The sequence below is a fragment of the Peromyscus leucopus genome, chromosome 20 (assembly GCF_004664715.2).
Source record: "Peromyscus leucopus breed LL Stock chromosome 20, UCI_PerLeu_2.1, whole genome shotgun sequence".
In the NCBI taxonomy this organism is placed as follows: domain Eukaryota; kingdom Metazoa; phylum Chordata; class Mammalia; order Rodentia; family Cricetidae; genus Peromyscus; species Peromyscus leucopus.
In genome coordinates, this window is record NC_051080.1 from 50,300,922 (window position 1) to 50,314,347 (window position 13,426).

At 35.5% G+C, this 13,426-nt stretch overlaps 1 protein-coding gene across 2 annotated transcripts in view; it reads right to left on the minus strand.

Annotated features, from left to right (window-relative positions):
* Nucleotides 1–1,167: 1,167 nt before the first annotated feature.
* The window catches only part of Rspo2 (R-spondin 2), a 159,216-nt gene continuing 146,957 nt past the window's right edge, over nt 1,168–13,426 (minus strand). For both annotated transcript variants that reach the window (XM_028867958.2, XM_037197783.1), the window contains exon 5: nt 1,168–3,082. In XM_028867958.2, the coding sequence (XP_028723791.1) occupies nt 2,967–3,082 (116 nt within the window). In that variant the 3' untranslated portion in view covers nt 1,168–2,966. The remainder of the gene's footprint in view (nt 3,083–13,426) is intronic.

Here is a 13,426-nt window from a genome sequence, read left to right on the forward strand (position 1 = left end):
TTCTCCCCACCCTAAACATGATAGTGGCTTGCTGATATTGCCACTGTCTTGTATTGGTAACTCATTTGACTTTACTGATGATTTATTACCTATGTAATTAATATATTCTTGATATTAGAGTTCATTTGAAATATCTAGTTTAGTTTATTTCCTTGACTGCTCCTCAGCTGTGAAATAGTCATGTATTTAGTTTTAGATTTATATTTGCTTCCTTTAAACCAGGAAACTTAGAAATAAGTGAGTGTAAATAAATGCTCATGAGAATAAAAGTTAAGCAGTGTCTAGGAGTGAATTAATAATAGACTGAAGCTGTATGATACTTTTATAAATGTTAATTCAACTATTTATTTACCATATGGGAGATGGGACCTAGGATACTATGGATGCTTGCAAAAGTTTCAACCACTGAACAAATTAGGTTCTATTTTGTTAATAGAACGTTTTTGGAAAAAAATCAAAATAGTTAATGAAAGAAATAATAGGTAACAATTTCTATAGTACTTAATAATCTGCTATAGTGACCACACTTTATATATATCACCAAACTCTTAACTCAGTCTGTACAAGGATGTCTTAGTTTCCTCATGACATTGGTTCCAAGAGGTTCTTGCAGACACCTAAACCCAAATATGCTCACATAGCAAACTGTATTATATTTCTACATAATTTACTATGTGTATAAACTTCCCACACACTAAAAATTATCAAAAATACCTAATATGTGCAAGTGTTATGTTTAAATGTTGCTAAATACATTGTTTAAGGAATGATAAAAAGCAAACATGTTCAGTATGAATGTAATTTTTTCAAGTATTTGTGATACGTAGTTGAGTGTACTACATTATACATTATACAATATACTTCAGATTGGAGAGCTGTAGTACATCTCTTAGTGCAGTCCTTAAAACATAGTCCTACATGTAGATAAGAAACCAGGGAGAGAGAACAATTTCTCTCAGTCTTCTTAGGCTAGATTTGGACTTGGGAAGTCTAGTTCTGAAAATCCTACTTTCAACTACTGTGCAGTAATTTTTACTGAAATGAGTATCCTAGACTTATATCAATATATTCTCTCATGTTTTTAATGGATCACAAGTAGACAATAGTGTTGGTAAAGCATTGCACCTTCCCTTAAGTGTACTCTTAAAGTAAAAAATAGTCCAAAAGCAATTTTTGAGTTTTTAATGCACAAAAACAACAGCCCAGAAACATAACAAGCATTGACTTATTAACAATGAAGTATGATATTAAGAAGACCCCTCCCCACTTAGTAAATAGGAATATAGTGTATGAATAGACATGAAGGGAAGGGAACACTTTAGGATTAAGTGCAAGCCCTAAAGTTGAATACAACATTCATATATGGCTTATCTTGCATCAATATTTTCATAATGAAGCTTATGACATCTATACTTATCAGCAAGATGTTTCTGACTCAACAAAAATGCTGAAGAGGTAGTTTTACCAATGCAAAGTGAGGAAAAGGCATTGCCTTGCTCTGGCTGTTTCCTCAAAACTCTACAACAACTTCTTTTGTTCTAAACTCTCCCTGGATCAGCTAGGAAGATAAAGCATTTAGAACCTGCCAATTCATAAGTCAAAGGACTGATTGACCCAAGGGGACAATGGTGATTCTTAAATCATGGCTGTGTGAATTGGCTGGGAAGCCTCCATCATGTTCTTTGTTCTAATGGAAGACATTCTGGCTCAGCAGAGAAATGCACAGTGTGACTCTCAGTCGGAGAAAGCCCTCCTACTTTCTCTTTTATCTCTTAGGTGGTTTCAGGATAGCAGCTTCCCCAGTGACCCAAAAATTTTGCCAGGTAACCTGTCATTGAATGTCACAAGTTACTTTAAGTTTGAAAGAATGAAGCTGGAAACTGTGTAATAAATACAAGTAACTGCACACAAGTCCTCATGTTTTCAGCTGTGTTTCATAAATCATCACTTTCTGAACTCAAAAGGAGTTTGGCTTCTGATGGCCAGATGCTGCATGCTGCTTAGTGTGTTTGTGTGTGTGTGTGTGTGTGTGTGTGTGTGTGTGTGTGTGTGTGTGTGAGAGAGAGAGAGACACGAACTGGGGAAGTTCTATCTGCCCCGAAACTCTGACATCAGTCATTTGACTCTACGTACAAACTAGCTTATCCTAAACTTACAATTGGAAACAAGCCTACCCCACCCCCACCCAAAATAATACAAACAGAAGAAACAAAATGGCAACAAAACATTTGTCAATTTTCAGAATTAGAACAATCATGTACCAGACCATAGTTAAGAACCACTAAGAACAAAGTGACATCTTATCAATCAGGTATGACTTGTTATACACAGAAAGCATAAATATACAGTATGGAGCTTTGTATGGAGCTCAGCAGAATCTGTACATGTAAGCACTAGGCTGAAATATAGTAGGAATTTCCACAGAATACCCCTAGCTAAAAAGCAGTCTCATTGAAAGATCATTTGAAGGTCACCAATCATGAAAACATCATGCGGTGACACTAAGCATTATTTCCACTCGCAATTGTCTTTGACAATGCACAAGATGAGAAACAAAAAGTCACAAGGGAACAGCGCTTGCCCGCTTCTGTATTTTCTTTCAGGAAAGTAGGCATGGGTGCACTCTCCAGTGGTGATCTACAGCCACATGCCTCCTACAAGTTCACTGTGCCAGGGGCAGATTCTTAGGACACATGGTGCTCATCACAGGAGTGTACATGCTTCAGCTCCCACTGATGAGGTCAACAAGCTCCTGCTATAACAGGCTCCAGATTCAAATCAAAGCATAAATAACCCAGAGTCCATGCTTGGGCACTTCCCTTCACAATGTTACTGAAAAAGGATACTGGTCAGAGCAGCAGGAATGCTGTCCACCAGTGTGGATTGGAGAGTAGCTTTGTGCACTTTTGCAATATAAACAACAGCAACAAAATCCCCCTCAAAATCCCCCCGCTATTGCCTGTATTTTATTGGGTAGCTCTGTCTGTAGCTAGGAAGACACTGTGCTGCTCTTGGGCTCTTTCGGTCAACTTCCTCCTCTTCTTCTTGTTTCTCTTCTCCTTGGCTTTTGGTGTTCTCTTCCCTAGGATGGGATAAAGAAAGAGGGAAAATAGAGGATGTCAGAAAAGTTCCTTTCTCAAGGAAAGAATATAAAACATTAAGCATTTTGTCCAAAGCCCATCTGGAAAACATCACCTATGGAAAAGGCAGCCTCAAAGGAAAAATTGTTCACATTAATTTTGATGAAATAATAATAATTTCCTAAATTGGATATGCTGTCCAGAACAGAGACAGATCTTCCTGCTACAGGGAACTGGCATATGTAAAGCTTCCCAGAGGCCAGATCAGTCTTTCAAATATCATCCTGCCACAAAAATTTCATTTATACTCTCCTGTTTTTAACAATGCTACCCTTAGCAGCCACCTTTTGCAGCATCTTTCTGCTGCTTCAAATGTCTGTCAGTCAGAAGAAAATCAGCTTCTCTCTATCATAAATATACTGGAAGTTTCAAACTCCCTTCTTTGGGAGCATGGGTCTTGTTTTTAACACCATTCCTACCAGGTTCTCTACAGACCAATGAATGAAACAATTAACTAGGTGCATTGATTTTTTTTTAATTTTCTATTAAAAAAAAAAACAACTCAGGAAGGACCATTCATTACGTGTTTTACCAGTTCTTATCCAAATTGCCTGGACAAGTCATTCCTATTAACATTAAGAAGGCTTGCTTGTTCCGACAAACGGATGGTATGTGTTTCACTATCAGAAAACCACACCAAGTTCTATTTCTTTCTTTAGCCACCAGGAAGCCTGGATCACAAAGTGAATACTTGAGGGTTTTCTCCAGCAGGGTTTATTGGATACGATTTCTCCTCTGCCATCTTTTATTTCTTCCACCTTCTGGTTGTGATTTGTATTTCATACTTTAGAAGGTCTTAATATTTCTTTGTATATAGATATATACAAGATTATGAAAAAAAAAACCAGGAAGTGCTTGGGTTTAGTTCATTATTTTATATTACAAACATAGAAACATGACATGTTCATAAATGTCACATTTTACTGGAAGTTATCACTATATACCTTCATCACAGAAAAACTACTCTAGAAAAAATCCAGTTACCAAATATCTGCTACCTGCTGTACTTGCAATTTTATACAAAACCTATGTTCTGTTTCTGTAAGGTTCAGCCATCAGATACCAACGCCAACATTATTGATAGCATTTAGCTGAGCATCCAATTAATGATCATCAATTTTCCTATACATATGAAATTCGATTTTTCAGTACAACCCAAAAATAGAAAATGTAGCTAATATAAAATAAACTACACGGGACTGGAAAGATGGCTCGGTGGCGAAGAGAACTTGCTGCTCTTGCAGAGGAACTGGGTTCAGTTTCCGTGGTAGCTCACAATCATCCGTGTTCCAAGTTTCAAGGGACCTGAGGTTTTTTTCTGACCTCCATGTAAACACATAGTGCACATACATTCATGCAGGAAGAACACTCATATACATGAAATAAATCTTTTAAAAAATAAGCAAGAGATGAAGGAGATACATATCTTAGGAAACTAAAGAGAATACTTAAGTTTCCTAAGGAAGTATTATTTCACATTCCTTCAAATTTCTCAACAGGAAGGGAAATGGTCTTACTCCTCAATACCCCAGAAAAGAGACAGAAATACAGTCAACATTCAACAAATGGTGCCTGGGTAAAAAAAAAATCCCAAGAAAGAAGATAAACTTATTTTAATAGACACTACATTAAAATAATGAGAACACGATCATGCTCCCATATTAAATTATAAAGGTCCTTGAAGTTAACTGCTGGTTCTCATTAAATTTTGGCATTAATGTTATAATGGCATTTTGCCATATTTAAACATAGTTAATCCTACCCAATGAAACCCTAGTCCAAGCCATCATTAATCCAAGCAGCTGTGAAGTTCTAACTATGTAGGTCCATTATCTCTAATGATGACACGCCTGAAGAGCACAAAGAAGTACTTCACAGAGAAAGGCATGTTTAAAGAGAAGTGTCAATTACAAAATTTTGTAAAGATTTCTCAGCTCTGCATGTTCCCCAAATAAACAAATATCTGAAGCTCAAAACAATCATTGCTGACTATATTTTTAAAATTCGTTTAGTTTATCATTTCTTTATCTAAATCTTGGCATTTCTCTTAAAAGTAAATTGAAATAAAGTGAATGGAGAACAAAACTTGTTCTATTAGACTGAAAATGTTAAAGAAAGCTTCTAGAATTCACAGTCTCCAAATCTTCATGTAGAGAAGGTAATATAAAATAAACTAGATGAGGCTAGAGAGATGGCTCAGTGGTTAGGAGAACTTGGGGCTCTTACAGGGGACCTAGATTCAGTTCCCATGGTGGCTCACAACCATCCCTAACCTGAGTACCAAGGGATCTGAGCCTGAGTTATGGATGGTTGTGAGCCACCACATGAAATGTACACTACTTTCACTCAACCCTAATCCGTGCATAGTCACATCTTTAAGGTGGCTAATTTTGTATCTGTTATCTAATAACTATTCTGACAAAAGCATCAGTATCAAATGGTCTTGGATTTGTAATGGGACAGTTACTAACATTTGCATGAAACATTTGGTATCATAGGCTTACTAAGTGATGCTTCTGAGAACTATGAAATATTCTTTCAAACTATATGTTTATGTCTTTGATGACCAGTTCCAACTGATAGTGATTTGGAGACCCAGTGATAATCTTAATTATTTTCATATGAAGTCTGTTGAATGTAAACTCTTTGCCATTGTTTGGTTGATTGGTTGGTTAGTTTTGTTTTGGGCCAGTACCATTTCTGATATTAAATATATTGAAAATACCAAAGAATTAAGATTGAAGGCCAAAATCTGACCACAAACAGGACTAAATTAACTGAAAATATTTTGTGGTCACAGTAGATTGTTCTGACTTTATGCTCAACTTGAAATAATAGAAATATATTAAAAGAGAAGCTATAGAAAAGATTCTACACACATTTTCTTTCAAATTAAGATTTTCAGACATTAAGAAATTAGGTTCAAACTGAGAAACATCTAACCCTGCTCTTATCTATTGGGTAATTTTTATTGGACATAGATGTGCTAATTTTTGTTCCCATTTAATTTCTTTATATTTATCTAGATATATTCATATATCTATTTTGTTTAATATTAAAGTTGGAGAATGACTTCTGTACTTTGCATAATTGTACATTCTCAATATATTTATGCACATATAAAGGCATGCATAATAATTGTTACCCTAAGAGAAATCCAACAGATTTAACTTTCTTCCTACTTAGTCAGTAAGGGAAGACTCAATCGTTACTACACAAGATCAGAAAAGGAAGCTTGGGTTTATGAGTTTGGCAGTCTCCAACATACACAACTCTACTGACAAGTTCTGCACATCATTATCCTGACTGCTTTGAGAATACAGTGGCCTTGACCCATTGCTACAGCACGAATCTGTTCAGAATAGGACAGCACACTGTGCAGAACAGATCTGCTGAGACCCATTCTAGGATGCATAATGATGACTTGCCTGTATGTTACTGTCTTTTAAGAAAACTGATGTGATGTAATGGAGAAAAGCTACATTGAGGAAGAGAGAATCTGGATATTGTAATGGATGTGTATGATAAGATACTACATTGTGAGTCTTCATTTCTACAATGATGGTCATTTTTCACCAGAGAGTTATGAGATATTATATGAGAAAGTCATGTTACTAAGATGAAAGGAAGACAAAAAAAATAAATGAAACTTTAAAGGTACTATCAAAACCACACGCTAAGCAACATAATCTTTACACACATATGGAAATGGTCCAAAAAGATATCCTATACATTCTTCCACAGTGAAAGGTTGAGAAAATGCTGGTGGAAATACTCCTAGCTATCAGCTGTGGATTACTGCTATTACATTCACAACAGGATATGTTATTTTGAAGCAAACTAGCAAGAAGACTCACAAATTACAAGATCTGAAAACAATGAATCTCTTGATTTCACTATTTCATTCTTCCACAAATTCTCAAATCCAACATTCTTCTTTTCTTTAGACTTCAGAGAGAAGCTTCACATCACTGCAGCAATGATTCTTGTACTTCTATCAGTAAGGCATAGAGGCTGTCTAGGGTCTCCAATCTGACTACTGTTTGTCCTGAGAAAGATTTTCTAAGAGTAAATATAATAGATGTAAACTGAAGGGGAAAAACAGTAGCTATGATTACAAAATAAAAAGCTTCTCTGTGTTTACATATATATGTAACATATATAACACATATGCCTATACGTATACATGGACATGGGGGAAAGCCATGTTATGACAAATGTGACTGACTGTATAATTAAGTATAATTACTGTTTTAGCTACAACTGTAACAAGAACAATTCACTTATGACCAAGAAGCAAATTTTGAGGTTTGTATTATTCCAGGAGTTTGTGAATTCATGTTATCTTTCAAGTAACTAGCCTTGAAGGATATAGAGTCATGTAAACAACTGTCCTATTGAATTCTGCCACGTCTCAGCAGGCACTCTGGAGGCAGAACAGTCAGAAGCCTGAGAGATCTAGACTGTAGACAATGACTGGCAAATTGGTGATTTCTATTTCTCGTATGGGTAAGCTGAGTTTAATGAAGAATGATTAGCAAGATAAATTTATTTTTTTTAATTCTGTGGAAAGAGGCCAGTTGGTCCTTAAAATATTTTAAGTGTTCATATAAAAATATACAAAAAAACTAAATATAGTTCATAAAGAAAATTAAAATGACTAATATATTTAACAATTAAAACTGCCAAATAAAAAGAGGTGTCGGTGTATGGTCCTTTCAAGTAAAAATCCTTAAATCTGTTAAGAATAAAGAGATGCAGGCATTAGACACATTATAGAAATATAACTTAAATACAGCCTTTCTACAAAGCCATCTGGCAATATTCATAACTTTTGTCTCTGAACTAGGAATCTATTTTGGAAAAATAATCTAAACTTGGGCAAAGCTTTATGCATGGAGATGTTTACTATGATAGTGATGAAACATAAATTATCTCAATGTCCTAGTATAATTTTTCATGATATCTTTTTTTATGATGATTGAAGCAATAAAGTATCCTTGCAACAAAACTCATGCATTTTATATTTTAAGGCTACAGCAATTAAATCCCTTTCTAAGAGTACTCTTATTGCATGTTCCCAAAATCTATCATGAATAGGTCTAAGAAAAATCCCTTAACATAAAACTACTCTTATTATGAAAACAAGGCAATTCATTCATACAATGATCACACACAAATTGGATATAAGATATAAATGCTTAGGAATAAATAACTGACCTAAACCCAGTAGACATTAAAAATGGCTATTAATTTATAAAGTGCCAGTTTTTTTTTTTCATTGTTTTGTCTAGAAAGATACCTCAGTAGGCAAATATAATGAGCAAGTTTGGGCCTACTACAATCTGTCTTAAGAGTTCATAGTAACTATTGTGTTGGCATAAGAAGATTGTCCTTTTTATATGCATATGCTGTTCTAACATATTTTCACCTTATAAAATGACTAAATTGAGTTGATTAACACATTTATCACCTCATATATTTATCTGCGGTGAAAACACTTAAAGTGTCTCTCTTTGAAATCTTCCTGCATACATACTCTTATTTATATATGACCTGGGCAGTCAGAGGTGGGGGAAGGCAAAGCATAATGTGAATGGTAACATTCATTGGTGTGTTTCAAGATTATTAAAGTGTTAACAATTAACAAGCCACCTATTAAGAGTTTATTGGACATCTTGAATTTCAAGGGGCAGAACAAAAAACTCCCAGGTAATCATCTAGTCATTTCAGTCTACAAAAGAACTGATGCTTTAAAAATCAGTACATGTAACAATAACAAATAAAAGGCAACCACCAACTTGAAAGGAAGTGAAGGGTGTCAGAGGATGGGTTATAAGGGAGATTGGAGGGAGGAAAGAGAAGGGGGAAAGTGATGCAATTATATCTTAATTACAGAGCACCAAAAAGACAAGATTAGAAAAGAAGATGCCCACGACATATCACAGTTAAAGCACTAAGTTTACAAAATGAGACAAGTATAGATAACTGCAAGAGAAAAAAACACAAATCACATATAAAGGGCAACTTTTCAGAATGATAGCTGGTTTCTCAATGGAAACTTTAGAAGCCAAAACAGCCTAGAACAACACCTTCCAGGTCCTGAAAGACCATGATGACCAACCTAAACAAATACCCAGCAAAACTATCTGCCATAATTGAAAGAGAAAGAAAAACTTTCCATGTTAAAAACAAGCCTAAAAAATGTATTCAACAAATCAAACCAAAAGAAAATACAGCAAGACTGAAGAGGGGTATAAGCATAGCCAAGACACTGTGGAAAAAGAAAAGAAAAGTTATAATTACTAAACGACAGTGTACTACTGAGGTTACAAACAACACCACATATCAACAACAGAATGACTGTAATCAACAAACACACTTCAATAGTAACTTTAAATATTAATGGCCTGGATTCCCCAATCAAAAGACACAGACTGGCTGAAAGGATCAAGAAACAAATTCCATACATCTGTTGTCTACAAGAAATATAACTTAGATGTAAAAATAGGAACCACCTTAATGTGGTGATATTTTATTTGTGCTGAAATGTGGTAATATTTTATTTGTGCTTTAAAAAAAATAAAGCTTGCCTGGAGATCAGAGAAAAAAGCCAGCCACAACACAGAAGTCATGAAATGTTAGCACACACTTTCAATCTTATCACTTGGCAGGCAGGATCTCTGTGTGTTCAAGGCCACATTGGAAACAGAGCCAGGTGTGGTGGCACATGCCTTAAATTCCAAGCCACAGCTAACCTCACCTGGCCAACTTCTCAGCTGGTCTTGTTTCCTCAGACTGGAAGCTTCTGTGTCCTCATCCCAATGGCTCTCAGCTGAACTGCTGCTCGAAAGCCTGAAGCTTAACCATCTAAAAGCTTAACCAGCCAAAAGCTTAACCAGCCAAAAGCTTAACCAGCCAAATGCTTCTAGTTTCTGGTCCTCACACCTTATATACCTTTCTGCTTTCTACCATCACTCCTTGGGATTAAAGGCTCACTTTCTGGGATTAAAAGTGTGAGTCACCATGCTTGGCTGTATCCTTGAACAGATGGATTTCTGCCTCTGGAATGCTAGGATTAAAGGCGTGTGCTACCACTGCCTATTCTAAGTGTCTAGTGGCTTTTCTGTTCTCTGACCCCAGATAAGTTTATTAGAGTACACAAATATTTTGGGGAACACAATACCACCACAGGAGTGTAAACAGGGCATTCTTAGAAAGAATGTTTATTCAAGGAACAATGGCAACAGAATGCCTCTCCCTTCTGGATTATGCAGAAGGTGTGGTAAGGAAAACACTGGACTAAGGAATGTCGATCATCAAAGGACAGACAAGGTAATCCTTTGCTTCTGCTGTCAACAAACTCCCTGAGGGGCCTCATGCCAGCCCCCAGTGAAAATTCAGTTCAGACTTTTTCTGCCATCATAGAAGAAACCTCTTCTCAGAGTAATTTAAATAACCAAAATGCCTATTTGAATCAGTCAGGATGATAGAACAGCTATAACAGAATAGGAACTTTAGGAGAAACTATAAAGCAAATTTTTAAGGCAAACTTCTATAAACGAACAAAGACCAAAATTAAAAATATGAATAAATGACATTCTCTTGGAAGGTTTGGTAGACACAGTACAATAATTGCACCAGAATTTTGGCATCCAAATTGGCCTCCTCAGGAGGTAAATGTTCATCTGTTAGGGACTGGAACATTATCTCAAGTGAAACAGAGTGCAAGATGGCTCGAATGTATAGGGACAAAAGGATAGAGAGGAAAATTAAAGCCATATGTGGCTAATATAACCATGAATTTATGGGGCTGTGATCTATTACAACAATGGAATATCCAGATTAACATTCCTCCAATGTCAGAAACAAACCATAAACTAACACAAGTTTCTGAGAGAAATATTAGGAGGTATTATAAAGAGCAGTCACCAGACATCCAGATTGTACAAGAACAGGGCACAACTGCCAATCTTTCAAAGACACCAACAGCTCTACCTTTAAAGTGGTTAACAGACAAGCCTGTATGGGTCCAGCAATGACCTTTAACAACAGAGAAACTCCAGGCTTTAGAAGAGCTGGTACAAGAGCAGTTAAATGCTCAGCATATTGAAGAATCAACCAGCCCTTGGAATTCTCCTGTATTTGTTATTAAAAAGAAATCTGGTAAATGGAGAATTGTAACAGGCCTAAAAGCAATTAACAAAGTAATTCAGCCAATGGGCTCTCTACAATCTGGAATTCCTTTGCCTACTCTGTTACCTAAAAGATGGCCTCTTATAGTTATCAATTTAAAAGACCGTTTCTTTTCAATACCCTTACAAGAAAAAGACAGAGAAAGATTTGCCTTCACAGTGCCTACTATAATAACTGTCAACCAGTTAAGATATATCAATGGAGGGTTCTCCCACAGGGAATGTTAAATAGCCCAACCCTGTACCAATATTTTGTATGATAGCCATTGGATGTAATACGTAAACAATTTCCTAAATCTATAATTTATCATTACATGGATGATATTTTACTAGCTGATTCAAATGCAGATAACTTAGAATGTTTGAAGAAGTAAAGTAAAAATGTCAATAGTAAAGAAAATTTTGCCTTGTTGGGGATTACAAATTTCTCCTGAAAAGATACAAAGAGGAGATTCTATTAATTATTTAGGATATAAAATAGGTCTACAAAAAATTAGACCCCAAAAGGTGCAAATTAGGAGAGATTGACTACAGACTCTTAATGACTTTCAGAGATTATTTGGAGACATTTCCCATCTATGAACTCTTGTTGGGGTAAAAAATGATGAACTGAGTAATCTGTTCAAAACCTTACAAGGTGACAAGGACTTAAAAAGTCCAAGAGAATTATCAGCTGAGCTGAGTGAAAACTGGCCATGGTGGAAAAGAAAGTACAGGAAGGACATGTGGATTGTGTGGATTGAAAGCTTGAATGCATTTTGGATATTTTACCCTCAAACCATTCTCCTACAAGAATTTTAATGCAGGGGCAAGATATTATATTGGAATGGATATTTCTACAAAATAAACAGAGTAAAAAATTTAAAACTTCTGTGGAAAAGATCTGACTTGATTTTAAAAAGAAAATTGACACTTCATCAATTAGCAGGAATAGATCCAGCAGAAATTGTAGTACCTTTTAACTAAGGATGACATTGATAAATTATGGGCAGAAAGTGAACCTTGGCAAAGAGCTTGCAGTAATTTTTTGGGAAAGATTAACGGCAAATATCCCAAAAGTGATAGAATTCAACTTATAAAGAGAACTGATTGGATTCTGCCTCACATTGTTCAGAAAACACCCATATCTAGAGCCTGTACATTTTATACAGACGCAAACAAACAAGGAAAAGCAGGTTACAAGTCAGAAAATTTAATTAAAGTGGTTCAAAGCCCTTATAGTTCAGTTCAAAATCAGAATTATATGCTATTCTGTTGGTATTGATGGGTTTTTTGGAACCTCTCAACTTAGTTACTGACTCTCAGTATGTTGAAAGAGTGGTCTTACATATTGAGACTGCAGAATTTATCCCCGATGATTCAGAATTAACTTTGTTATTTATTCAGTTACAAGATATAATCAGGAATAGGAAGTATCCTTTATATATAACTCACATCTGATCCCATAAGGGTCTGCCAGGCCCTCTAGAACAAGGTAATGATGAGATTGATAAACTATTGATGGGAAATATACTGGAGGCCTCAGAATTTCATAAATAACATCATGTCAATAGTAAAGGTTTAAAAAATGATTTGTCCATAACCTGGCAACAAGCCAAGGAAATGTCCTACTTGTTCTTTTAACAATCAGACTTCACTACTGACAGGATGTAACCCAAAGGGTACTCAGAGGAATGATTTCTGGCAGATGGATGTGTTTCACTTTGCAAAATTTGGAAAATTGAAATATGTACACCACACCATTGATACTTATTCAGGATTTCCAATGGGCAACTGCTTTGAGTTCTAAAAAGGCTGATTCTTTAATCACTCATTTGCTAGAAGTTATGGCCATCATGCGTATACCTGCACAAATTAAAACTGACAATGCTCCAGCATATGTCTCTGGTAAAATGAAACAGTTTTTTGCTTATTATAATATAAAGCATATTACAGGTACACCACATAATCCTACAGGCCAAGCAGTTATAGAAAGATCAAATCAAACTCTAAAGGATATGCTAAATAAATAGAAAGGGGTAACAAAAACCCCTAGAAATAGATTACATAATGCTCTATTAACTCTGAATTTTCTCAATGCTAATGAGAAAG